General features: G+C 43.5%; 1 protein-coding gene across 3 annotated transcripts in view; it reads right to left on the reverse strand.

Annotated features, from left to right (window-relative positions):
• Window positions 1-25822, reverse strand: part of LOC138957663 (unconventional myosin-XV-like) — a 225759-nt gene that overhangs the window by 170467 nt on the left and 29470 nt on the right. For all 3 annotated transcript variants that reach the window (XM_070328742.1, XM_070328746.1, XM_070328738.1), the window contains exon 3: window positions 10740-10826. In XM_070328742.1, the coding sequence (XP_070184843.1) occupies window positions 10740-10804 (65 nt within the window). In that variant the 5' untranslated portion in view covers window positions 10805-10826. The remainder of the gene's footprint in view (window positions 1-10739; window positions 10827-25822) is intronic.

Raw genomic sequence — 25822 nt, forward strand, 5'->3', positions numbered from 1 at the left:
CGTCCTTTAACCCATATCGCTCGCTTAAGCTAAGGTCCCACTATCACGAATATTTTGGCGAAACCACAACGAGTTACTACGATTTTGCCACAACGATGTTTGCCACGAATGATTGCGAACAATCGGCCGAACAAGATCGAAGCAATACGAACCACAACGACCTCGGCGATTTTCTCCCCGAATCCCAAATCGTTGTAGTTCACCGTCAAAATTTGTCACAGTGTGACCTGGGCTTAAGTTTGAGGACGAGGAATAAGGAAGTGAAAGTTTACAAATGGTGAAAATATGTTTCTGTTGTTATTATAGGTCTGCCTATTCCCAGGTTTGGGCATATATATTGCATTTTTGGCGATAAATATTTTTTTCTCGACAAATTATAATACTGTTAATGAAAACGTGGTGTGACAATCAGCATTTTTTAAATACCAAAATAATTACATTTCTTGATATAAAAACTAACACCATGAAAAGATGTTACCAAGCTTATACACATATTGACTGAACGGGTTTGCCAAATAAAATGAGGGGGGGGGGGAGAGGGGGGGGGGGTGGGCAACTTTCAGAATTGTATGTTGACCTTGTAAGCCTGACTATACAAACTCAAAGTTCTATTGATGTAGACTGTGATCACGCAGGTCAATATCTAGCTCCTCTAGGGCGTGGCACGGTGTGGCGAAAAGACGTGCCCATTGGGTCGATCCCTCAATCATTTATTGATAAGGTCTATCTTTAGACCCACACATCGCAACGACGACGGTGACGACGACGATGGCGAAGACGAGTACTACTACTACTACTACTACAAAAAAAGGGAGAGGCCACCTCGCTTTTTACATTTAGTCAAGTTTTGACTAAATGTTTTAACATAGAGGGGGGAATCGAGACGAGGGTCGTGGTGTATGTGTGTGTGTCTGTGTGTGTGTGTAGAGCGATTCAGACTAAACTACTGGACCGATCTTTATGAAATTTGACATGAGAGTTCCTGGGTATGATATCCTCAGACTTTTTTTTTCATTTTTTTGATAAATGTCTTTGATGACGTCATATCCGGCTTTTTGTAAAAGTTGAGGCGGCACTGTCACGCTCTCATTTTTCAACCAAATTGGTTGAAATTTTGGTCAAGTAATCTCCGACGAAGCCCGGACTTCGGTATTGCATTTCAGCTTGGTGGCTTAAAAATTAATTAATGACTTTGGTCATTAAAAATCTGAAAATTGTAAAAAAAACATTTTTTTTATAAAACGATCCAAATTTACGTTCATCTTATTCTCCATCATTTTCTGATTCCAAAAACATATAAATATGTTATATTTGGATTAAAAACAAGCTCTGAAAATTAAAAATATAAAAATTATGATCAAAATTGAATTTTCGAAATCAATTTAAAAACACTTTCATCTTATTCCTTGTCGGTTCCTGATTCCAAAAACATAGATATGATATGTTTGGATTGAAAACACGCTCAGAAAGTTAAAACGAAGAGAGGTACAGAAAAGCGTGCTATCCTTCTCAGCGCAACTACTACCCCGCTCTTCTTGTCAATTTCACTGCCTTTGCCATGAGCGGTGGACGATGCTACGAGTATACGAGTATACGGTCTTGCTGCGTTGCATTGCGTTCAGTTTCATTCTGTGAGTTCGACAGCTACTTGACTAAATGTTGTATTTTCGCCTTACGCGACTTGTTTAAAAAGTGCCAAAGACTATATATATTTTTTGGATGAAGAAACCCCCATCAGAGAGAGAGAGAGAGAGAGAGAGGGAGAGAGAGAGAGAGAGAGAGAGAGAGAGAGAGAGAGAGAGAGAGAGAGAGAGAGAGAGAGAGAGAGAGAGAGAGAGAGAGAGAGAGAGAGAGAGAGATGAAGAAACCCCCATCAGAGAGAGAGAGAGAGAGAGAGAGAGAGACAGACAGACAGACAGACAGACAGAGGGAAGGGGAGAAATAGAGATAGAGAGAGATAGAGATAGAGGGATGGTAGAGAAAAGAGAGAGAGACACAGAGAGAGAGAGAGAGAGAGAGAGAGAGAGAGAGAGACAGACAGACAGACAGACAGACAGAGACAGAGGGAAGGGGAGAAATAGAGAGAGAGAGAGAGAGAGATAGAGGGATGGTAGAGAAAAGAGAGAGAGAGACACACACAGAGAGACAGAGAGAGAGAGAGAGGGACAGACAGAGAGAGGGACAGAGACAGACAGACAGACAGAAAAATGAGCGCCAATGTTAAAAACTGAAAGACGGACAATTCTATCAATGAACTAATCGTTGAGCTATGTGATCAGGCAAGCCAATATCCAATGCATCGGGGACGTGGGCGTTTCGTAAAGACGTGCTCTGTGGGTCGATACCTCATGTTTTATGGATAAACTCTATATTTAGACGCACAACAGGTCGCAGATGTTTCTAAGCCCTTGCAGGTATGATCAATCTGTTTTGTTTTTGTTTTGATGTTGTTGTCAAGCGTTTTGTTTTGTTTTTACACCCCCGGTATAGGGGTGTGTATAGGTTTCGGTCGATGTGTTTGTTTGTTTGTGTTCGCATATAGATCTCAAGAATGAACGTACCGATCGTCACCAAACTTGGTGAACAGGTTCTTTACATTCCTGAGACGGTCCTTACAAAAATTGGGACCAGTCAAACACACGGTTAGGGAGTTATTGGTGGATTAAGATTCTACAAGGACTTATAGAGGGACATCGATGTGTTTGTTTGTTTGTTTGTGTTCGCATATAGATCTCAAGAATGAACGGACCGATCGTCACCAAACTTGGTGAACAGGTTCTATACATTCCTGAGACGGTCCCTACAAAAATTGGGACCAGTCAAACACACGGTTAGGGAGTTATTGGTGGATTAAGATTCTACAAGGACTTATAGAGGCACATATTAATGGTCAAAGGGAAATAACCTTCTCAGTTGGTGGCAGTGAGAATGGTTATTTCCCTTTGACCAACGGGGGTGTTTTTCCTACCTCGGAGGAATTTCTTGTTAAACTTGGTTTTATTCAGTGGTTTAGTTAATATCGTATTAAATACAACATGACGAGAACAATGAATGGAAAATGTTGAACCTGTCTCTTTACTTGTAGTTTTGTCCCCCCCCCCCCCCCCAATGATTGTACAGCCCCTTGAGCAGGGTTTAAACCCTGGATACACGCGCCTTATAAATAGTATGCATTATTATTGTATTACTATTAAATGGCGGACAGAGCAGCAAAAGCAGCGGCTATGTCAACCATGCCAGTGACAGACATTCGGCTCTCCTGCCAGGAAGCCAAACTGCTGCTAGCCAAGCTAAAAAGAGAGGAAAGAGAGCAGACACTGTCACAAACATGTGAAGAGAGAGGATGGATACACCTCCCCTACAATAGGAAAGGGCACCACCTCCCACTCCCCCCGAGACCCATGAGCCTGTTGCGTCGCTTGCGCACGGTCAGCAGCCGCATCTACTGGTATTCTGTCAGTGTGGCAAGACTGGACACCTCACACACGTGTTTGAAGGTTGTGACACTCTCAAGGAAGAGATGTCTAGTCTCATCCGCTACAGAAGGGAGAATGCCCTCAGTCTGGGAGACTTTCTCCGCCCACACCCATCACTCGGAGAGAAACCGATGATGGTCTTGGTCACCAATCTGTTCACCTCAACTGTTGCGAGCTGGTTCTAGTGTGCTTGCAGCAGACCCAGCACAGCACAGATCCACTTCTGGAATCTTAAGCTAAATGTGTCCCAAGACACACATTTTGTAGTCCTGGCATCCTGAAAGGCAGAGGCCCCAACCTACAGGTTTGCTTCCATACCAAAAACGCCCCCAGACACGGGAACTTGGGAGCAGAGGCAACAGCTCCGCTTGAACCTCAGAAACCAAATGTGCCTCCAGACACACAGATCCCTTAGACGGCCGAGGCTGTGGCCTCTAAGGTTCTCTTGTACCAAACCGCCTCCTGACTCTGCATCAGATTGCTTGCGCTGGCATCTGCTTACATAGACCCACATTAAGTCACCACCGAGTGGTAGACACAGACGACATTTGGTAGCACTGACTGCCAGCTTCACGGTAATGCGTACCCCTAGCGCGGCTCTGCTTGGGTGGGAATGTTCTGAGCAAAACACTATGTGTTACTCCATACCCCCCGCCCTCCATGGAACTTCTTGACCCCAACAAATTGTTTGCCCAGTCGGTAGAGGCGCTGGCTTTAAAACCGGTTGTTACTATCAGCGTGGGTTCAACCCCCAAGTTCGGCGCGGGATGTGTGTCCCAGAGTCAACTTTGTGCAGACTCTCCTCGGTGTCCGAACACCCCCGTGTGCACGCATGCGCACGATAAAGATCCCAGGGTCACAGCGAAAGCCTCAGGCCTTGGAAACACGAATACATGCATGCAAAAATATGAAGCCCGGGTGTCCGTTCGGCCAACAGCCAATAAAGTAACCATTTCAGCACTGACCCAAGACGACCCAACCCGGTCCCTAGCCCATTTCAGGTCTCCTCTAGCAGCCGGCAGCCAGCTGTCTACATCCCCCCCCTCCCCCCCCCCCCCCCCCCGCATTTTTTTTTCATACACAGCCGGGTTTTCCCGTGTAACATGCCCCTAATGGCTTTGCTGTGGGGCGTACAACTTATATTTTCTCTTGTAGTTTTAATCAGTGGTTTTGTTATGTCAATCATGTCACAGTAATGTATCTCGGCCAGCTTTTCCTTCAGCATATTGCTGTATTTTATTTCAATTCGCCACCTGCATAAATATGACAGCACCGACAGCGGAGATGGGATGCACAGCTACAAAGTAATATGACCACAGCTACATAGTAATATGACCACTGACGGCCTTTCCTTGTTCCCACAAAATGCAAACCCAGACATGTATGCAGGAAGTACTCAAGCAAAAGTAACTCGCTAATCCCGTCCGCAGCACACAAGGAACGGAACACATAATGCTTGTAACAGAACTAAGGGGAAGTGGAACTAATCCCTCCTTTCTTTCTTTTCTTTTCTTTATTTGGTGTTTAACGTCGTTTTCAACAAGGAAGGTTATATCGCGACGGGGAAAGGGGGGGGGGGAGATGGGATAGAGCCACTTGTTAATTTTAATCCCTCCTAAAAAACGGAAGCAGCGGGACACATGCAAAGATACAAGAAGAAGAGTATGCCACGATTTGTAACAACTCCAACAGTCACTATCACTGTCCGGTCTGGACCTAGTGTGTGAGAGGGAATTTGGGGGCTTCCAAAATTAGGGTGAGGTACAGGAGCTGGACATGCGACGGGTCTGGTGTTAAATTCTGTTAAAGTGTTCCATTTAAAAGGATATTTTGGGTGTCTCCGAAAGAAAAAAATATACATTTTCCGGGTAAGGGGGGGGGGGGGGAGGGGGGGCGTGTGAGGGAAGGCTTCCGGAACCCAGGGAAAAACCCACCTCAGATCCAGACATCGTATGGTATCAACTACAACGTACGACAGTCACTTTTGTTGTTGTTGTTGTTGATGGGTTTGGCAGGGGGGAGGGGGGATGCGGATAGAGGAGCAGTTTAGACACGATTCCGTAACTGATGGCCTTGGTCCGGGAGGTGCAGACGACACGAGAGAGACAAGAATGACATGACATCAACAAGGGAGACAAACGGCGCCCCATGCAAACACAGACAACGTCAATCCACCACACTCGTGTAGTAATGAAATAGGAGCAGCGTCATGTAAAAAAAAAAAAACCCAATCCAGTTTGATCCAATTCAAGGTCTAAAGCCCAACAACTGACTTCGGAAGTTAATGTAGCGTCTGAACGTTATGACGTCACTTCCATTTTGTATTCTTGAACTTACTGGGTCCTGCTCCCTAACCAAAACAAATACCTACCACTATCATCTCAACTTTCACCCCTACCCCCATCTTATAAAAACGCATACTAAAATGGCTTTGACAGGATGAATTCCACATCACTAACTTACACAAGCTCGGAATCTGGTGACTTTTATGTCTATAAGCATGTCGGTCTTATGTTCCCCTTGAATGTTCCTGTGATACTGAGCAAGGAAAGAACAAACACAATTTTTGTATCGCAGCAAACTGCTGACAAAGCGACAAAGAAGACACCATCTATCATCATCATCCCTACCCCCTCCCTCCCCGCCCTACTTATTCATACACTACAGACAACAAGATGTAACTTAAGATAGAACACTATCAATACTCGACGTAAACGAGCACGTGGAATTCAACGTTGTGTCGATAATCGCATCAGAATGACAATAATGCACAATAGTGACAAATTCACGCCATAGCTTTTCCACTACATCTTTTACAGTAATCGTAATCTGACACTCAGTATTTTCCTTGTAAGAGGTTGGTCACAAAGTAGCAAACAAGTAGGGTAACTTAAAATGCCTTTGGTAATATAAGAACATCGACCTGATACACAAAAGCCGTAAAGGGAATGTAATTTGCATAATTTATGTATGTAGGTTACGATGTCGAAACAGATACTCATCCCCGAGTACGCAGTACTAGGGTCCAGCAGACTTTAAGTGTGTGTGTGTATCTGTCTGTCTGTCTGTCTGTCTGGACTTAACAGCTTATTGCTGGGAAACTACTGGGCGCAGTTCGTTCAAAAGTTGATACACTAACTTGATAATAGGTCCGATTGATCGTATTAAAACTTCATAATGTTACCTGGGACCTAAATGCGAAATATTCCACCAAAACGACTCTTAACGGGGGGAGTTTTTGCGGTGGGAGGCTGGTCGCTTTGCGAACAGCCTGAACTAAAGGGGAGACTTGAGCGGCCTCAGCCGAACACGTCACGGAGTGACGAGAAAAGCATGATTTGCAAGCCAGCCGCATTTGGTCTCGGCAAAGAAACTACAATACAGTGCTTGGTCTCGGTGAGACTGAAAGAGAGAGAGCGACACTATTCAAGGCGCACAACTATAGTAAAGTTGTCGTAGCACGTCCGTCTATGGCCAAAGTGATCCGGGTTCGATTCCCGGCATGGGCGGTCTATTTTTTTAATTTTTTTTAAATTTTTTTTAATTCTTGTTTACTATTGTTTATTATGAACGTTTTAATGTTTTATTTCACTCTAATAATTTTTTTAATTGTGTAAAATAAATAAAAAATTTATTTTTTATTTATTTATTTTTTTAAATCCAAGGGATCCGGGTTCGATTCCCGGCATGGGCGGTCTATTTTTTTATTTTTTATTTTTTTTTTTTTAAATTCTTGTTTACTATTGTTTATTATGAACGTTTTAATGTTTTATTTTACTCTAATAATTTTTTTAATTGTGTAAAATAAATTAAAAAAATTTCTTTAAATCCACGTGCACAAGACAAAAACTTTCATACTGGGGGAGCGAGCCAGTCTGAAGAGTACTCGGGTCCAGCGCCAGCGTTTTTTATTTAATGCGGTAACTAAGACGGTGATGGAGAATACTTCACTAGCCTCGGGAATCGGAATCCTTTCTTGCGTGGTATGAATGGCAAAACAAGCAATGTTAGAACAATGTCCGCGCATTCTGAGCTACGCATTTCAGCAGACTGGACTAAACACATTGAAGCCCAGTTTGCAATTCGTTGTAATCTTTGTTCGTTCTATTGCTCTTTTGTTAATTGGTTTGTTTGTCTGTGCGTTGAATTGTCATAAGGCGTTCCGTCCTCACAGTCAGTTTTTTTTCTGAATTGCTAGACGTTCCCTTTACTATAGAACACAGTTTCTGCCTGTGGGCGAAAACCAGAAACTTAGCTGCATAGTTGATTGACCGGATGTTCAAACAAGACTGTCGGAGATCCCTCGACGCTCAGAGGCAATGCCGTTTTAGTGATTTCTTTAATTGTTAATTAATTTCTAAATTCATTTTCTTCGCCGTCCTAAAAAAACACGTCCCATCAGCGTCATCAAATTCTGAAGTCTCATTCCTGACCTCGCCACAATAAACAAACAAGGCTATATATATTTCAACTCCATCAACCCAGCTAGATCATTCCCTTTTTCACCGGCAGCGAAAATCCTATACTGAGCAACATGGCATAAAATATAGATTGCGGGATGAACAGTGGCAGGAGTAGTTCCTGTACGTCTTTGGGCTCCGTCGTTTCGTCTCTACTGATCAATCTTCCTGCTTGAGAAACAGTCACAATCTTCTTTCTATCTTTCTGTCTGCTTGTGTCACGCTCAAATGCGCCGAAAGGCTCATCTAAACAGTCTAATCTAGTCTCCATTCTATTTTTTTTTCTCTGCTAGAGTCATGCTTGAATGCGCCGAAAGGCTCACCAAAACAGACTCAGTCTTCTTTCTATCTTCTTTCCTGTGTGTGTCATGCTCGAATGCGCTGAGAGGCTCACCCAAAGCAGAGAGGAGTTGCTTAATAATGTTTGCTTCTGTTGATTGTTTGAAGTGTCAGCTTTTCTCACCCTTTAGTGAAATTGTGCAGGATGTTCTTATGTTTCTAAGAAGTGCATGGACAGATTATCGCTGTATCTGTCTATTCGTGAGTTCTCTATATCGATCTAAAATCGATTTTTCGGTATATATATATTATTTTTCAACTTCTCTGCATCTGCTTATTTTGACTTCTCTAAAATCGTTGTTTTTGACTTCTCTGTGTCTATTCGTTTTCAACTTATCTGATTAGATCTGTTATATTTTCGACTTCTCTGATCCTGCTTTATTTTCGACTTCTCCGTGTTTCCTTATTTTCGATTTCTCTGTTTCTAACTATTTTCGACTTCTCTGTGTATATTTTCATATTCGACTTCTCTGTGTGTCAATAGTCTTTGTTTCAATTCACGTTCGACTTCTCCGTATCTATTTGTTATCAACTGGTCTTTATTTTTAAGGTCCATTAAGTAACTATTCATTTTCAACTTTTCTGTGCCTATCTTTTCCGTATATAATTCCGCGTTAAAGCGGCAGCTGTTCAAAGTTCACAACCCTAAGAAAATTATACAGTAAAAAGCAAAACCTGATACAAAAAGATAGCTGCGAAACATACACTTTAAGGAGAGAACCAGCCTACCAGTCACTTAACACCGCTACAACAGCACCTGCACTGCTACTACCCTGTACTACCTGCGTCGTCTCGCTCTAGTTCTTGTATCATGGTCACTGAACATGAGAAAGTCGGCCGGGTTAAAGACCCAGAACAAATACAACAATTCCCCGACAATGGCAATGCGATACTAACTTAAGAACTATAGCTTGGCGCGGTCAACAGTGGCGGTTAAAAAATAAAGCGATCATGGCTCAAGAGATCTTTCGTCGTTTTCAGTCAAACACGCACGATAAAGGGACGAAGAAACTGAGCCTGCCTGTACATATATCGTAAACGCATTACGACGTTAACGTACATCCCCCGAAAGCGGCGTATGGCTACCTAAATGGCGGGGTAAAAGCGGTCATACATGTAAAAACCCACTCGTGTGAAAAACACGTGTACGTGGGAGTTTCAGCACATGATTGCAGAAGAAGAAGAACACGTCAACGTAAAAGCACTTTTTTACAGCGAGTTCTGCACATGAGGGTTGCAAGCGAAAATGGTGATTACACATAAAACGCACTAAGTATTGAAAACGTATACGTAATGTTACGATTCCCAGCTTAGCCAACGTAAAGATTGCAATGGCAACATTTTCACGATAAGCAACGCTCAAACACAGTCGCTGGGTTATACAAAACTCGGCGTGACAAGCACGTATAATTATCATCACAGTTTCATTGTAAAATTGGACAAAAGACAAATTCCGAAAATAACTCCGTCTGGTAGAGTTACCTTTTCTTGCAAAACCTCTGCCAAACATTCGAGGGACCAATCACTAGCGACGGAAGTGTCCAATGTTTGGCAGAGGTTTTGCAAGTAAAGGTCACTCTCGCACAACCCATACAAACGCGACAAAGTTATCTCCTAAAATCGTCTATCTGTGAAGACTGACTTCAAAAGTCTATGATAACTCATAAGTAGACTTCAGTTAATTCTAGCTCTGCGTGACCTTGCTATCTCATTTGACTTCATTCCGTTACTAGCATTGTTAGTACCATCTTTAATCTGTTTCAGCATTGAGGTAAAGATCTCCACAAGAGGGATCGGCAGTGACATGGAAGATGGAACCCAAAATGGTCCTTACGTCAAAGCGGTGGTCGTTCACTACCGCGCTGGTTTGTTCGTTTTGTTTTGCTTAACGCCCAGCCGACCACGAAGGGCCATATCAGGGCGGTGCTGCTATTATAACGTCCACCACACACAAGACAGAAGTCGCAGCACAGGCTTCATGTCTCACCCAGTCACATTATTCTGACACCGGACCAACCAGGACTAACCCCATAATGCCAGACGCCAGGCGGAGCAGCCACTATATTGCCAATTTTAAAGGCTTAGGTATGACCCGGCCGGGGTTCGAACCCACGACCTCCCGATCACGGGGCGGACGCCTTACCACTAGGCCAACCGTGCCGACTACCAGGCTGGTAGTTGAGTTATAGTCAGAGTGGACCAAAATAGGACATGCTATGGCGATTCGCTTTAAAATAAAGTAAAACCAGACAAAATAAAAGACAGGGAGAGCATAATGTATCGATTTGCTTTGGCTATACATTCTGTCGTCTTCAACTGAGGTGAACAATTTAACACAAAAAGCAACCTGATCAAGAGGGCAACGGTTCTCAAGTCAGAAATACCCCAGTTTCCACCCCCATGACCAATGCTACGCTCACGCCCTATATCATACCATCCAAACCCCTGTGACTTGACGCCTTACCTGAGTGTGATCATATCCTCCAAGCCCTCCTCCGCCTCCTTGGCGTGGCGTCTTGCCGCCTCCATCTTGACACCGGTCTGTACTCCTCTGTAACACATAGAGAAGAAACAATTAGCCTTTGAGGTGGTGCCACAATTTAAACATCAAGGAATGGTCCATTACCACACAGCGGTTGTAAACTACGGGGCTATGTCTTATTAACCAAAAGGTAACGTACGTGATAGACGCACAAACACGAATCATCTCTCTCTCTGTCTCTCTGTCTCTGTCTCTGTCTCTGTCTCTCTCTCTCTCTCATAAGCGCACTTGCGCTATATATATGAAACACAGCCACAGACATACTCAGATGGGCGCAGACGACACACACACAAACACAGACACACACACACACACACACTCAAGCACCGTAGCTCACTGCTTGTTCACTTGATAAGCAATGTGCTACTTGCTGGGACAACTAAGCAATCAACCCTCTCAGGTCATCCCAGGCCAACCAAACACAGACAGACACACAGACCCCGTTGGTGCAAAACACAGCGTGTCTGGACGCGGTGGGGGGGGGGGGGGGGGTGGGTGGCTAAGAGAAAAAGACACTGAGATGTGCCTAGAAATGGGGGGGAGGGGGGGAGTTATTCCGTATCTTTACCCCCCCCCCATCACTATCACACAGATACAAATTCAAACCCAAACGCCATCACAGCAACAATACAACAACAAACCACAAACAAACAAACACGCCACACACACACACAATTAAGAGAAAACGTTAGCGTCCCCACTCCACATTTCTATCCTCCTCGTCAAATGCTCATTCTTGCTTCTTGTTCTCTCTTCCCCAACAACAACACACACAAAAAACACAAAATAAAAAGAAAACCTCAATTAGCCTGTGAGCTATCCACGCGTCCAGTCAATCTGACCCAGGGTCATGGGACTCTTGATCTTTCCGTTGTTCTAACAAGTATTCCATTGTCCGTCGCCTCTCAAACACACACCCCTCCCCTTGCTCACAAAACATCAATCCATCCTCTCCTGGTGTGTCTCTTTACCCCGACACACAAAACATCAATCCATCCTCTCCTGGTGTGTCTCTTTACCCCTACACACAAAACATCAATCCATCCTCTCCTAGTGTGTCTCTTTACCCCTACACAAAACATCAATCCATCCTCTCCTAGTGTGTCTCTTTACCCCGACACACAAAACATCAATCCATCCTCTCCTGGTGTGTCTCTTTACCCCTACACACAAAACATCAATCCATCCTCTCCTGGTGTGTCTCTTTACCCCGACACACAAAACATCAATCCATCCTCTCCTGGTGTGTCTCTTTACCCCGACACACAAAACATCAATCCATCCTCTCCTGGTGTGTCTCTTTACCCCGACACACAAAACATCAATCCATCCTCTCCTAGTGTGTCTCTTTACCCCTACACAAAACATCAATCCATCCTCTCCTGGTGTGTCTCTTTACCCCGACACACAAAACATCAATCCATCCTCTCCTGGTGTGTCTCTTTACCCCTACACACACAACATCAATCCATCCTCTCCTATTGTGTCTCTTTACCCCTACACACAACACATCAATCCATCCTCTCCTAGTGTGTCTCTTTACCCCTACACACAAAACATCAATCCATCCTCTCCTGGTGTGTCTCTTTACCCCGACACACAAAACATCAATCCATCCTCTCCTGGTGTGTCTCTTTACCCCGACACACAAAACATCAATCCATCCTCTCCTGGTGTGTCTCTTTACCCCGACATACAAAACATCAATCCATCCTCTCCTGGTGTGTCTCTTTACCCCTACACACAAAACATCAATCCATCCTCTCCTGGTGTGTCTCTTTACCCCTACACACAAAACATCAATCCATCCTCTCCTGGTGTGTCTCTTTACCCCGACACACAAAACATCAATCCATCCTCTCTTGGTGTGTCTCTTTACCCCGACACACAAAACATCAATCCATCCTCTCCTAGTGTGTCTCTTTACCCCGACACACAAAACATCAATCCATCCTCTCTTGGTGTGTCTCTTTACCCCGACACACAAAACATCAATCCATCCTCTCCTAGTGTGTCTCTTTACCCCGACACACAAAACATCAATCCATCCTCTCTTGGTGTGTCTCTTTACCCCGACACACAAAACATCAATCCATCCTCTCCTGGTGTGTCTCTTTACCCCTACACAAAACATCAATCCATCCTCTCCTGGTGTGTCTCTTTACCCCGACACACAAAACATCAATCCATCCTCTCCTGGTGTGTCTCTTTACCCCGACACACAAAACATCAATCCATCCTCTCCTAGTGTGTCTCTTTACCCCTACACAAAACATCAATCCATCCTCTCCTAGTGTGTCTCTTTACCCCTACACACAAAACATCAATCCATCCTCTCCTGGTGTGTCTCTTTACCCCTACACACACAACATCAATCCATCCTCTCCTATTGTGTCTCTTTACCCCTACACACAACACATCAATCCATCCTCTCCTGGTGTGTCTCTTTACCCCTACACACAAAACATCAATCCATCCTCTCCTGGTGTGTCTCTTTACCCCGACACACAAAACATCAATCCATCCTCTCCTGGTGTGTCTCTTTACCCCTACACACAAAACATCAATCCATCCTCTCCTGGTGTGTCTCTTTACCCCTACACACAAAACATCAATCCATCCTCTCCTGGTGTGTCTCTTTACCCCTACACACAAAACATCAATCCATCCTCTCCTGGTGTGTCTCTTTACCCCGACACACAAAACATCAATCCATCCTCTCTTGGTGTGTCTCTTTACCCCGACACACAAAACATCAATCCATCCTCTCCTAGTGTGTCTCTTTACCCCGACACACAAAACATCAATCCATCCTCTCTTGGTGTGTCTCTTTACCCCGACACACAAAACATCAATCCATCCTCTCCTAGTGTGTCTCTTTACCCCGACACACAAAACATCAATCCATCCTCTCTTGGTGTGTCTCTTTACCCCGACACACAAAACATCAATCCATCCTCTCCTGGTGTGTCTCTTTACCCCTACACAAAACATCAATCCATCCTCTCCTGGTGTGTCTCTTTACCCCGACACACAAAACATCAATCCATCCTCTCCTGGTGTGTCTCTTTACCCCGACACACAAAACATCAATCCATCCTCTCCTGGTGTGTCTCTTTACCCCAACACAAAACATCAATCCATCCTCTCCTAGTGTGTCTCTTTACCCTAACAAACAAAACATCAATCCATCCTCTCCTGGTGGGTCTCTTTACCCCTACACACAAAACATCAATCCATCCTCTCCTAGTGTGTCTCTTTACCCCTACACACAAAACATCAATCCATCCTCTCCTGGTGTGTCTCTTTACCCCGACACACAAAACATCAATCCATCCTCTCCTGGTGTGTCTCTTTACCCCGACACACAAAACATCAATCCATCCTCTCCTAGTGTGTCTCTTTACCCCAACAAACAAAACATCAATCCATCCTCTCCTGGTGGGTCTCTTTACCCCGACACACAAAACATCAATCCATCCCAGACCTGTTTACCCCCATAAGTGTTTTGGAGTAATGCTCAGCCCCAAAAATAGTAATCCTGGCACAAAAATAGTAATCATCCAGCATTCGTCGCCAATTACAACGCACATGACAACTGTGTCTGCGAAACGCAATCATGCACATATATCCATCATTCACAAACAAAACACATCAGTCAGTTTTTGTAGTCATCATAATTTCAAAGAAGATCACATCAAAAGCACATGCATCACTGATTCTTTTTCTTTTGCTCGTAGTTGGCCTTTTTCAGTGTGTCAAGCGCTTCTCTACTGTACTTGCGCTTGCCGAATGAGTGAGGGCGAGACTTCACCACTAGAATAAGGCTCTCCAGCGTCTCATCAGACAGACATGATCTCTGGTCAGTCCTGTGCTTGTTCACCCCATTTTGCCATTTGAAAAAAAACAATGCCAAACATGTGAATTGATGTAAAAAAATAAAAATAAAAAAAAAATAAAAAAAATAAAAAAATTTAATTCTTTTTATTTATGAAAATCGTAGTCTTGACACGGATAGCGGAATGGCGTATTTTTTGCAGAAAATCGTAATAAATTACGCCAAAATCGTAAGGGTAAACAGGTCTGCCATCCTCTCCTAGTGTGTCTCTTTACCCCTACACACAAAACATCAATCCATCCTCTCCTAGTGTGTCTCTTTACCCCTACACACAAAACATCAATCCATCCTCTCCTAGTGTGTCTCTTTACCCCGACACACAAAACATCAATCCATCCTCTCCTAGTGTGTCTCTACCCCTACACACAAAACATCAATCCATCCTCTCCTAGTGTGTCTCTTTATCCCGACACACAAAACATCAATCCATCCTCTCCTGGTGTGTCTCTTTACCCCAACAAACAAAACATCAATCCATCCTCTCCTGGTGGGTCTCTTTACCCCGACACACAAAACATCAATCCATCCTCTCCTAGTGTGTCTCTACCCCTACACACAAAACATCAATCCATCCTCTCCTAGTGTGTCTCTTTACCCCTACACACAAAACATCAATCCATCCTCTCCTGGTGTGTCTCTTTACCCCTACACACAAAACATCAATCCATCCTCTCCTATTGTGTCTCTTTACCCCTACACACAACACATCAATCCATCCTCTCCTAGTGTGTCTCTTTACCCCGACACACAAAACATCAATCCATCCTCTCCTGGTGTGTCTCTTTACCCCGACACACAAAACATCAATCCATCCTCTCCTATTGTGTCTCTTTACCCCAACACACAAAACATCAATCCATCCTCTCTTGGTGTGTCTCTTTACCCCTACACACAAAACATCAATCCATCCTCTCCTGGTGTGTCTCTTTACCCCGACACACAAAACATCAATCCATCCTCTCCTGGTGTGTCTCTACCCCTACACACAAAACATCAATCCACCCTCTCCTATTGTGTCTCTTTACCCCGACACACAAAACATCAATCCATCCTCTCCTAGTGTGTCTCTACCCCGACACACAAAACATCAATCCATCCTCTCCTAGTGTGTCTCTTTACCCCGACACACAAAACATCAATCCATCCTCTCCTGGTGTGTCTCTTTACCCCGACACACAAAACATCAATCCATCCTCTCCTGGTGTGTCTCTTTACCCCGACACACAAGGTGTAACTTTCTGAGCTTGTTTTGAATACAACCTATCATATCTATATGTTTTTGGAATCAGGAAATGATAAAGAATAAGATGAAATCATTTTTGGATCGATTTCTTAAAGTTTGATCGTAAGACTAATTAATCCATTTTCGTTAATTGTGATCACATTTTAAGGGTAAACATGACAAATGTATATATTATTAGATTCAGAATGTGATGAAGAATACGATGCAATCAATTTTAAATCTTTTTGCGAAAAATCGATTTTAATGACAACTTTAATGAGCAAACTCATTAATTAATTTGTAAGCCTTCAAGCTGAAATGCAATACCAAAGTCCGGGCTTCGTCGAAGATTACTTGACCAAAATTTCAACCAATTTGGTTGAAAAATGAGAGCGTGACAGTGCCGCCTCAACTTTCACGAAAAGCCGGATATGACGTCATCAAAGACATTTATCAAAAAAATGAAAAAAACGTCTGGAGATCTTTCTTTCTTTCTTTATTTGGTGTTTAACGTCGTTTTCAACCACGAAGGTTATATCGCGACGGGGAAAGGGGGGAGATGGGATAGAGCCACTTGTCAACTGTTTCTTGTTCACAAAAGCACTAATCAAAAATTTGCTCCAGGGGCTTGCAACGTAGTACAATATATTACCTTACTGGGAGAATGCAAGTTTCCAGTACAAAGGACTTAACATTTCTTACTGCTTGACTAAAATCTTTACAAAAATTGACTATATTCTATACAAGAAACACTTAACAAGGGTAAAAGGAGAAACAGAATCCGTTAGTCGCCTCTTACGACATGCTGGGGAGCATCGGGTAAATTCTTCCCCCTAACCCGCGGGGGGAACGTCTGGAGATACCATACTCAGGATCTCTCATGTCAAGTTTCATGAAGATCGGTCCACTAGTTTTCTCTGAATCGCTCTACACACACACACACACACACACACACGCACACACGCACACACACATACACCACACCCTCGTCTCGATTCCCCCCTCTACGTTAAAACATTTAGTCAAAACTTGACTAAATGTAAAAAATACAAAAACCACTAAACTGGACAAAATCAATTAAGCGATTTGTTTCGTGAAGGTGCAGTTTTGCACATACGCACGTAGTTGACGAGTTTCACAGAGTTTCACAGAGCTGTTTTTTTGTGCTTTTGTTGTTTTGTTTTGCTTTTGTTTCGTTTTTACAGGTTTTATTCTGAATTCGAACTTTGATAACGTCAATTATAAGTTCTACCAAAAGACAGTTGAACAACAGAAACAACTGAAGGTCTTAGCAAGGAGAAAATGAGATTCGGAATCACAAGGCATTACCCCAAGTCACCCCCAAGTCACATACATTTGACAGTGTTTTGCGTGCAACAACAGCAATAAAGACTAACAACAAAACGTAAAGCTGCGTAAATTGTCACCTCCCCTTCTTAAAGATCCTACTAGCCTTGCCGTGAAAGCGTTAAACTTATTTCAAACTTCCCACCGTCTACCCGGTCCTTCTGTCAGCACTCTCTCCTCCTTGTTGTGCATGCTGTTTCCACTAACATGCAATGAATAAGAACGCGTTAAATCTTGAATTACCTGATTTAAACAGTTTCAAGAACAGGTCAGGGACACACCTGTAAATCGCCTATTGCTGCAGATGATGTGCAAATTCGTCAATTATTATTCTACGCTGTCTGGAAAGTTGCAAACAGACCTTTGAGAGCGAGGTACACTGGTACACCTGAGCACTACAGAAACTCCGTTGGTGCTTTACGTCGGTTTTCGTGCCTCGTTCCTTGCCACACTGGATTTTCTACCCAGCTTACGCCATGTCGTACGAAATAACTGCGTAACAGTGTGCGAGCAGGTATGAAATGCAGCGTAACGTATCAACAACGTATGACTGTAGATCAATGCACTATCGATATCCTGAGTTTTGCACACACCACACTGCATGATGGCACAGACACACGCACGAGCCAACTTTGTCTTTGTCAGTCTCTCTCTCTCTCTCTCTCTCTGTCTCTGTCTGTCTGTCTGTCTCTCTCTCTCTCTCTCTCTCTCTCTCTCTCTCTCTCTGTCTCTCTCTCTCTCTGTCTCTCTCTCTGTGTCTGTCTTTCTCTGTCTCTCTCTCTCTCGCAATCTCTCCTCTTTCTCCTTCACTTTGTCTGTTAGTCTCCGTCTGTGCCTGTCTGTCTGTTTGTGTGTCTATCCGTCTGTCTGTCTGTCTGTCTGTCTCTCTCTCTCTTCCTCCCTCTCTGTTTCATTCTCTCTCTCTCTGTCTCTCTCTCTCTTCCCACCCCCCAACATACCGCGAACGATGCCGGTGACGAAAGAATGACCAAGGCATCTTAAACAGAAACACGTCCTAGCGACACATCCACACAGAAACCTGCACCACTCTGGACCCGCGTTTCATACACAACAACAGCAAAGAGCACTTTCTTTTCTCCCGAACAGCAATTCTTGTCTCCCAACTGATTAAATATCCGTGTTGTTCTGGTCAACAGACAAGTGGGAGTGTGCGTGCAAACAGCCCTAAATTGTGCGTTTTGCTTTGCACACACAAACCATGACACATACTTCTCAGCTGTGACACTGAGAGCCTGGCAACAGATGGTGCTTTGGCTCAGCTCAGTAACTCCGGCACAGATTATGAGCGATTCGGTGTACATCTGTATCTACTGTCTGGCGCTAATCGCTCGGTCATAAGCATCGATTGCGACACTCAAGAGCTATGAAGATTATAAAGCTGACATGTTTTTGTCAAGATGATGGCCCCAGATTGAGAAATTCTCATAGGAGGACGGATGGGAGGGGGGTAGAGATACACATACACTCACAGACACATAAACGAACAAACGAGCACTTTAGTTACTATCACAGAATGATACTTTCCTAAAGAGTTTGTTATGCTCTATCTAGTGGTGAAAACCGTTTTAAGAGTTATAAGCCTGTGACTAAGGTGACCCTCACACTGTTACCAGACACTCAAGCGGGGGGTTGGGGAGGGGGGGGGGGTGTTCACAAACGGTTCGCATGTAACCGCTGTTTCTTTTTCTCCCACCACCAGGGCGGCCGCATACCATCCTCGAGGAATTGGGATGCGTCGGTGTGGGGCGCACCAACACAATTTGCTATCAGTTCTATTTTTGCATGAACTGATGAACGCCGAGCAGCGGGCATAACGCCTGTCATTAACTGGGCCAAGTCGACTTCGGGCTCAAGTAAGGCACGCCTTTAGAATCTTTCACCCGCAGTGCCTCCAGTAGACAATGTACCCATGAAGGCATGTCAAGCACTAACCCGCAGTGCCTCCAGTAGACAATGTACCCATGAAGGCGTGTCAAGCACTAACCAGTATGCACCGCAACACACACTCGCCTAAAATGTACTTTAAATTCACAGTTTGCCATGAAAAAGCATTGACCGTAACATTCCTAGGTAAACCAAACTTTCCAAGCGAACTGTATACAGTGGAACTCGCCTTTTAAGACCTCCAAAAATCTGAGAACATCCGGTCTTCAAAGGGAGGGGGTCTTAAAATGGGGGTAAATATTAACAGGGGTTATCAGTGAAGAAAAAAAATCCGAGAAAACAGATTCTTAAAAGGGAGGAAGTCTTAAATTTGGGGGGGGGGTCTTAAAAGGGGGGTTCCACTGTATGCAACGCTCCAAATACCACACTGAAGCATACCGCCCACACCTGCAATCAAAACCTTTGCTTCTCTTCACAGACAATCGTGACAATGGGATTAGTGAAGAATCTAAATCGCCCTAAATCGTCTGCGGTTACCACTGTGCTTACGCTGAAACTGGGCTTGCGACAGTGGGTCAACCAGGCGATAACAAGGCAAGAAATAAATCAACCCAGTGCTGCAATGATTCGTCCTCGGCAGTAGCAGTAGCAGCAGCAGAAGCAGCAAAGAACGTGTGACGTGTCGCGTTAAGCGATATCAAAACATTAAGTCAATCTGTTGGCGTTGCTCTAAAAGAATGAAAATGAAGACACTCAAATTTTGTCACCCAGACTAGTAAGTCTTAAAAGATTTTCATTATTTCTTAGCTCCTTTTCAGAAAAAGTTGATTAAATGTTAAAAAAAAACACACGCGCGCACGCACTCTGTCTCTATCTCTCACTCTCTCACTCTCTCACACACTCTCTCTCTCTCTCTCTCTCTCTCTCTCTCTCTCTCTCTCTCTCTCTCTCTCTCTCGCTCTCGCTCTCTCTCTCTCTCTCTCTCTCTCTCTCTCTCTCTCTCTCCTCCCATCTATCACTCTCTCTAAAGAATGTTTGCACATCAAGACATTTGGAAAATCTGAATTGCCATTCTGTTCTTCCTGCATCCAGGTATTAAAAACATCGAGGTCACATAAATCTTGCAACACGGAACCAACCATCCGGAAAACAACTAGGTTTATGAGGACTTAGCGAAGACAATTGAACTATCATAAGAAACAATGGACACATTTCGCTTAACATTTGTCAATTCACCCATTGTTCCTACTGCGCAGGAGCGACGATAAAATGGCTGAACCTAGTTTGGAGGACTGAACCAGTCATGCGCACACAAAAAGTAAATAATCAACATTCTTTCCACCAGCAGGGATTACATTTGATCGACCCCTAACAATTGCGAAGCTTACCGCTGGGGTGGAATGCGGGGCCTGCGCGAATAAGCAGTTCTAAGTAAACAATTAAATGTCCGCTAAGGTAAGCACTCTCAGAGAGTTCTGCGCGATTTGGAATAAGGAAAACAACAGGAGACACACGCTCGCACGCAAACACGTACGCACGCACACACACACACACACACACACACACACACACACACACGCACGCATGCTTGCACACACGCAAGCACGCTCACACACACTCACACGAGCGCGCGCGCACACACACATACACTCACACAAACACACACATGCACGCACGCACGCACGCTCGCACACACACACACACAAACACACACAGACACACACACACACATATATACACACACGCGCGCAAACATACACATACACACACACAAACACACACATACACACTGACACACACACACTCTCTCTCTCTCACTCTCACACTCTCTCACTCAATCTCTCTCTCACTCTCTCTCTCACTCTCACTCTCTCTCACTCTCTCTCTTTCTTTCTCTCTCTCTCTCTCTCTCTCTCTCTCTCTCTCTCTCTCTCTCAAGAACTTTCTTTCTTTATTTGGTGTTTAACGTCGTTTTCAATCACGAAGGTTATATATTGCGACGGGGAAAGGGGGGAGAGGGGATAGAGCCACTTGTCAATTGTTTCTTGTTCACAAAAGCACTAATCAAAAATTTGCTCCAGGGGCTTGCAACGTAGTACAATATATGACCTTACTGGGAGAATGCAAGTTTCCAGTACAAAGGACTTAACATTTCTTACATACTGCTTGACTAAAATCTTTACAAACATTGACTATATTCTATACAAGAAACACTTAACAAGGGTAAAAGGAGAAACAGAATCCGTTAGTCGCCTCTTACGACATGCTGGGGAGCATCGGGTAAATTCTTCCCCCTAACCCGCGGGCAAGTGGAATGAAGTATACGTCTTTATCTAGTATCTCAAGTTTAAAATGTTCCAACCGTTACACCTGACAGAGCAAGCGAACGAGAAATTGACACTGTATAGATATCTTCGACACGATTGTGAGGTTTTCATGGTAGAATGATCTGGCTGTGAAGGTTTATATGGAGTGGTACAGACACATTGTATGGGAAGGGAGGAGGAACTGGGACAGAGTATTACACAGGGAATGTTTTTCATCTGTTTCGGCATTCATACGATTCGTTCGTGTTATTTAGGCGAAATTGCAAGATCTAATTAATAGTCGTATTAGTATGTCATGTTTTATGCCTGTTCTTTTGAGGCAGTTTCTGTGCTTTCGTGAAACGAATGGGATGTATAAAATTAGGCTATATCCATTTAATAAGACTGGAAGAACAGGAGAGGGTTGACGGATAGGCGAAGAGTAACAAGAATTGTGATAAAATAAGACCTCTACAAAAAAGGAGGGTTTCTTATATTGAAGGTAAATTAACAAAGCGTATGCACAAGGAAACATTTTGAAAAAGCCCGGTCTTAAAAAGGAGGGGGTCTTAAAAAGGAGGGGGTCATACAATGGGGTCATACAATGGGGTTCTATTGTAACACAAAGCAAGTGAGAATGGATGAGGAAATGCTGGGTGTTTTATTGTGGAAGGGGAATTGGGGATGTCGAGGTGAGAGTTAAACAAGTCGCGTAAGGCAAAATTACTACATTTAGTCAAGCTGTGGAACTCACAGAATGAAACTGAACGCAATGCATTTTTTCACCAAGACAGTACAGCTTCGTCAATCCCCGCGTGAAGGAAATCGCTCACCTCCCACGTGCAAAACGTAGTGATATTGACACGCCAGATTAGCGCGGTAGCGTATTGTGCTAAGCAGGAAAGCGCGCTTTTCTGTATTCTTAACTTTCTGAGCTTGTTTTGAATACAACCTATCATATCTATATGTTTTTGGAATCAGGAAATGATAAAGAATAAGATGAAATCATTTTTGGATCGATTTCTTAAATTTTAATCGTAAGACTAATTAATCTATTTTCATTAATTGTGATCACATTTTAAGAGTAAACATAACATATTTATATATTTTTAGATTCAGAATGTGATGAAGAATACGATGCAATCAATTTTAAATCTGTTTGCGAAAAATCGATTTTGGGGGGAGAGGGGGGGGGAGAGGGGGGGGGAGAGAGGGGGGGGGGGAGGGGGGGGGGGAGAGGGGGGGGGGAGGGGGGGGGGGAGAGGGGGGGAGAGGGGGGGGGCACGTCTATCATTAATCAGCTCTGTGACAGCATAGCCGTGCATTCACAAACCTGTTTGTTGAAAACAGCTTTGGGGCTAAACGATTCAGAACAGAATCCCATTTGGATTGATCTGCATACACGTTTCCGAGATTGGACTCACACGAAATCAAGACGGGTCCATATTCCAGCCGTTCAACGATCTCACAGCTCCTTATTTCCACAGCTGTTGAAGATTCGAAAAACCCTGCAACCTCACTCTTTAATAAATTATCAGTAGCAAGGACCTGCAAATCCTCTGCATAAAGCGTGTCATGAGTATCAATACCGTTGTTGATAGAATAGCCAGAAATCACAAACACAGACGTTACTCTGTAGTGGTAAACTTCAGTACATCTAGCTTACACAGCGATATCTATCCATGCCCGTGCCAGGGACGGGTTGGGTGACAAGAGAATACAGTATATCTAACAGGCCTGTGTCCTTTCAACAACAAAACACGCCGTTTTAAAACGCGGAAACCCCCCTTTTAAGACCTTACAAATCTGAGAACATCAGGTCTTAAGAAGGAGGGAGTCTTAAAATGGTGGTAGCCTACATTTACAGAGGTTTTGAACAACAAAGGCAGGGAAAGCATGGTCTTAAAAGGGAGTGAGTCTTAAATTGGGGGTCTTGAAAGGGAGGTTCTACTGTATCCTGTCAGACGACGTCCACAAAACAGACAGCTGATCATGATTGCTTGCTGGTAGATGGCACAGAGCCCGAGACTATACGCCATTTTCTTGCCAGCGTTTTTATCTTGGGGCGTATTGTCACAGCGTCTGATCTGGTATCGAATAATCTGCAATAGGATTGGACCTTCAGTGGGTTTGCCAAGCAGAGCACAATATGTGACGCCTGTTCTGTTTCGGTCTGATGAACATCGTTGACGAATGGCAACTATCAGGAGATTATTCGCAAACTCAACAAAATTACTACAAAGTTGTATCCTTACCACTGCCTATAACGAATACTGCCAACGAATGACAATTTCATGGAATCTTCCATTAATGAAGTGATCATGTATGTTACGCATCTTACCACGTACAATAAGGTCATTTCTACTTGTCGATATCATATATTCCAAATCAATTGTGTCGCAGAACAAAAAGGTAATTCTTACGTTACCTTCTCACAATCATGTCCATATATATATACATCTTTCTGGTTGCCATTCATGTAAAGGCTGTTCAATTACAAAACTGACGATGGAGAAAAGAGAGGTAAAATCCTCACAAAGAAATGAAGTGTCATTCCGATGTGTCAAATTTGCTGCATTATCGATTGATTGAGTTGCACCATGCATGTTCACGCCTGATAGCTATTTTAAGGGGTCTATTACCTGCACAGAAGTAAGGTTGATCCACACAGCAAATGGAACTAATCATGCGTGAAAAAGAGTGATACAAATCCGTGCCTATACAACACAGTGACACTTTGCAGCACATCGATACTTGCACACTCACACACACACACACACACACACACACACACACACACACACACACACACACACGCGCACACACACACACACACACACACACACGCACGCACATACGCACATACACACACGCACACACACAAAGTGACACACACACACACAAAAACAAACACACACGCACAACACGCACACACGCACGCACACACACACGCACACACACACACACACACACACACACACACACACACACACACACACACTCAAACACATGGGAAATGTTCAACCAAGCCTTACTGTACAAGAAACCCGGTTCTCTGTGTTCCCATTTTCTCAGATCGATATGAAATCCAGACACCAACATATTATTTGCTAATTTTCTGTGGGCATCATATTTCGCCCTCATATTACTTTTCAGAAACATGATATGCCCCAAAAGAATAAGTAGGTTGCAAGCTACAATAACTCTAAAGCTTCACTTCTCGCTGATCACCTTTCACAAAACATGTATATATCCTTTGGGACAAGTACATTGCAGCTAACATCAACCTTCACACTGTCTGTGCTACCAAACAGTAGCAATGAATCTGTAAAATCCAGTTTTAAGCACCTGCGTTTTCGGGCCAAAACAATTCATTTCCGCAAGCACAGCAATTTCGGAAAACAAGGCAACGTTTTGCTTCAAAAGCCAGGCGGCAGAACCAGTCGGAACAGCTCATCGAGCATTGAGTGTGGTGCCCAAACCAGTCGGAACAGCTCATCGAGCATTGAGTGTGGTGCCCAAACCAGTCGTAAACTGCTTGCTTTCTCCACAATGTGACGAACGACATCGAAGACATTGTGTATTTTGGGAAACTCACCTAATGAAATGACCCTGCAATGTATCAAGAGAGACCACCAACTAATTACACCTCAGTTCGCATTGTACACAGTTTACACATTCTGGCTTTTGGAATCCTCTCAGAATCCCTTTTGTTTTGGTCTTAGAATTTCTTTTAAGAAATAATGTTCAGAATGTCACATAATATTGCACACAATTATACTTGTGTTACGATTCTCTAAATAAAACTCATCAGTACCGGCTATGGACCATATGCAACTTAAGATATACAGCATGTGTGCATTTAGAACCCTTTGAATGACATGCTTTCCATGTCAGAAGTCATGTGAATAACATATATTCCCATGTTGAAAACCCCACACAAATCACACATCCCTGTGATGCGAACCTGATGAAAAACACACAATTCTACGAACCCTACGAAATTGTAAAGCGCCTTGAGCCAATTGGTGGGACTCGCGCTATTATTAGTAGTAAATTAATAAAAAATCGCGTTACTTATCCTCATCCTCAAAAAACTCACAAGACACAGCTGGGAGTTGGGAAACCCATTTACTACACGTATTAGAAATATCTGACAGCTTCAAGACGAAACATGACTACATTCATTAAATATTAAATTCTTTTTTTATATAAATGACACCAGAAAACTGTGGCAAAAGTAGCCAAATAACCAAGGTACCAACAGGAAACATTGATACACCAGAAGGTATGAAAGTTAAAACAACAAGAAAACACAACAGAAAGC

The sequence above is a fragment of the Littorina saxatilis genome, linkage group LG2 (assembly GCF_037325665.1).
Source record: "Littorina saxatilis isolate snail1 linkage group LG2, US_GU_Lsax_2.0, whole genome shotgun sequence".
In the NCBI taxonomy this organism is placed as follows: domain Eukaryota; kingdom Metazoa; phylum Mollusca; class Gastropoda; order Littorinimorpha; family Littorinidae; genus Littorina; species Littorina saxatilis.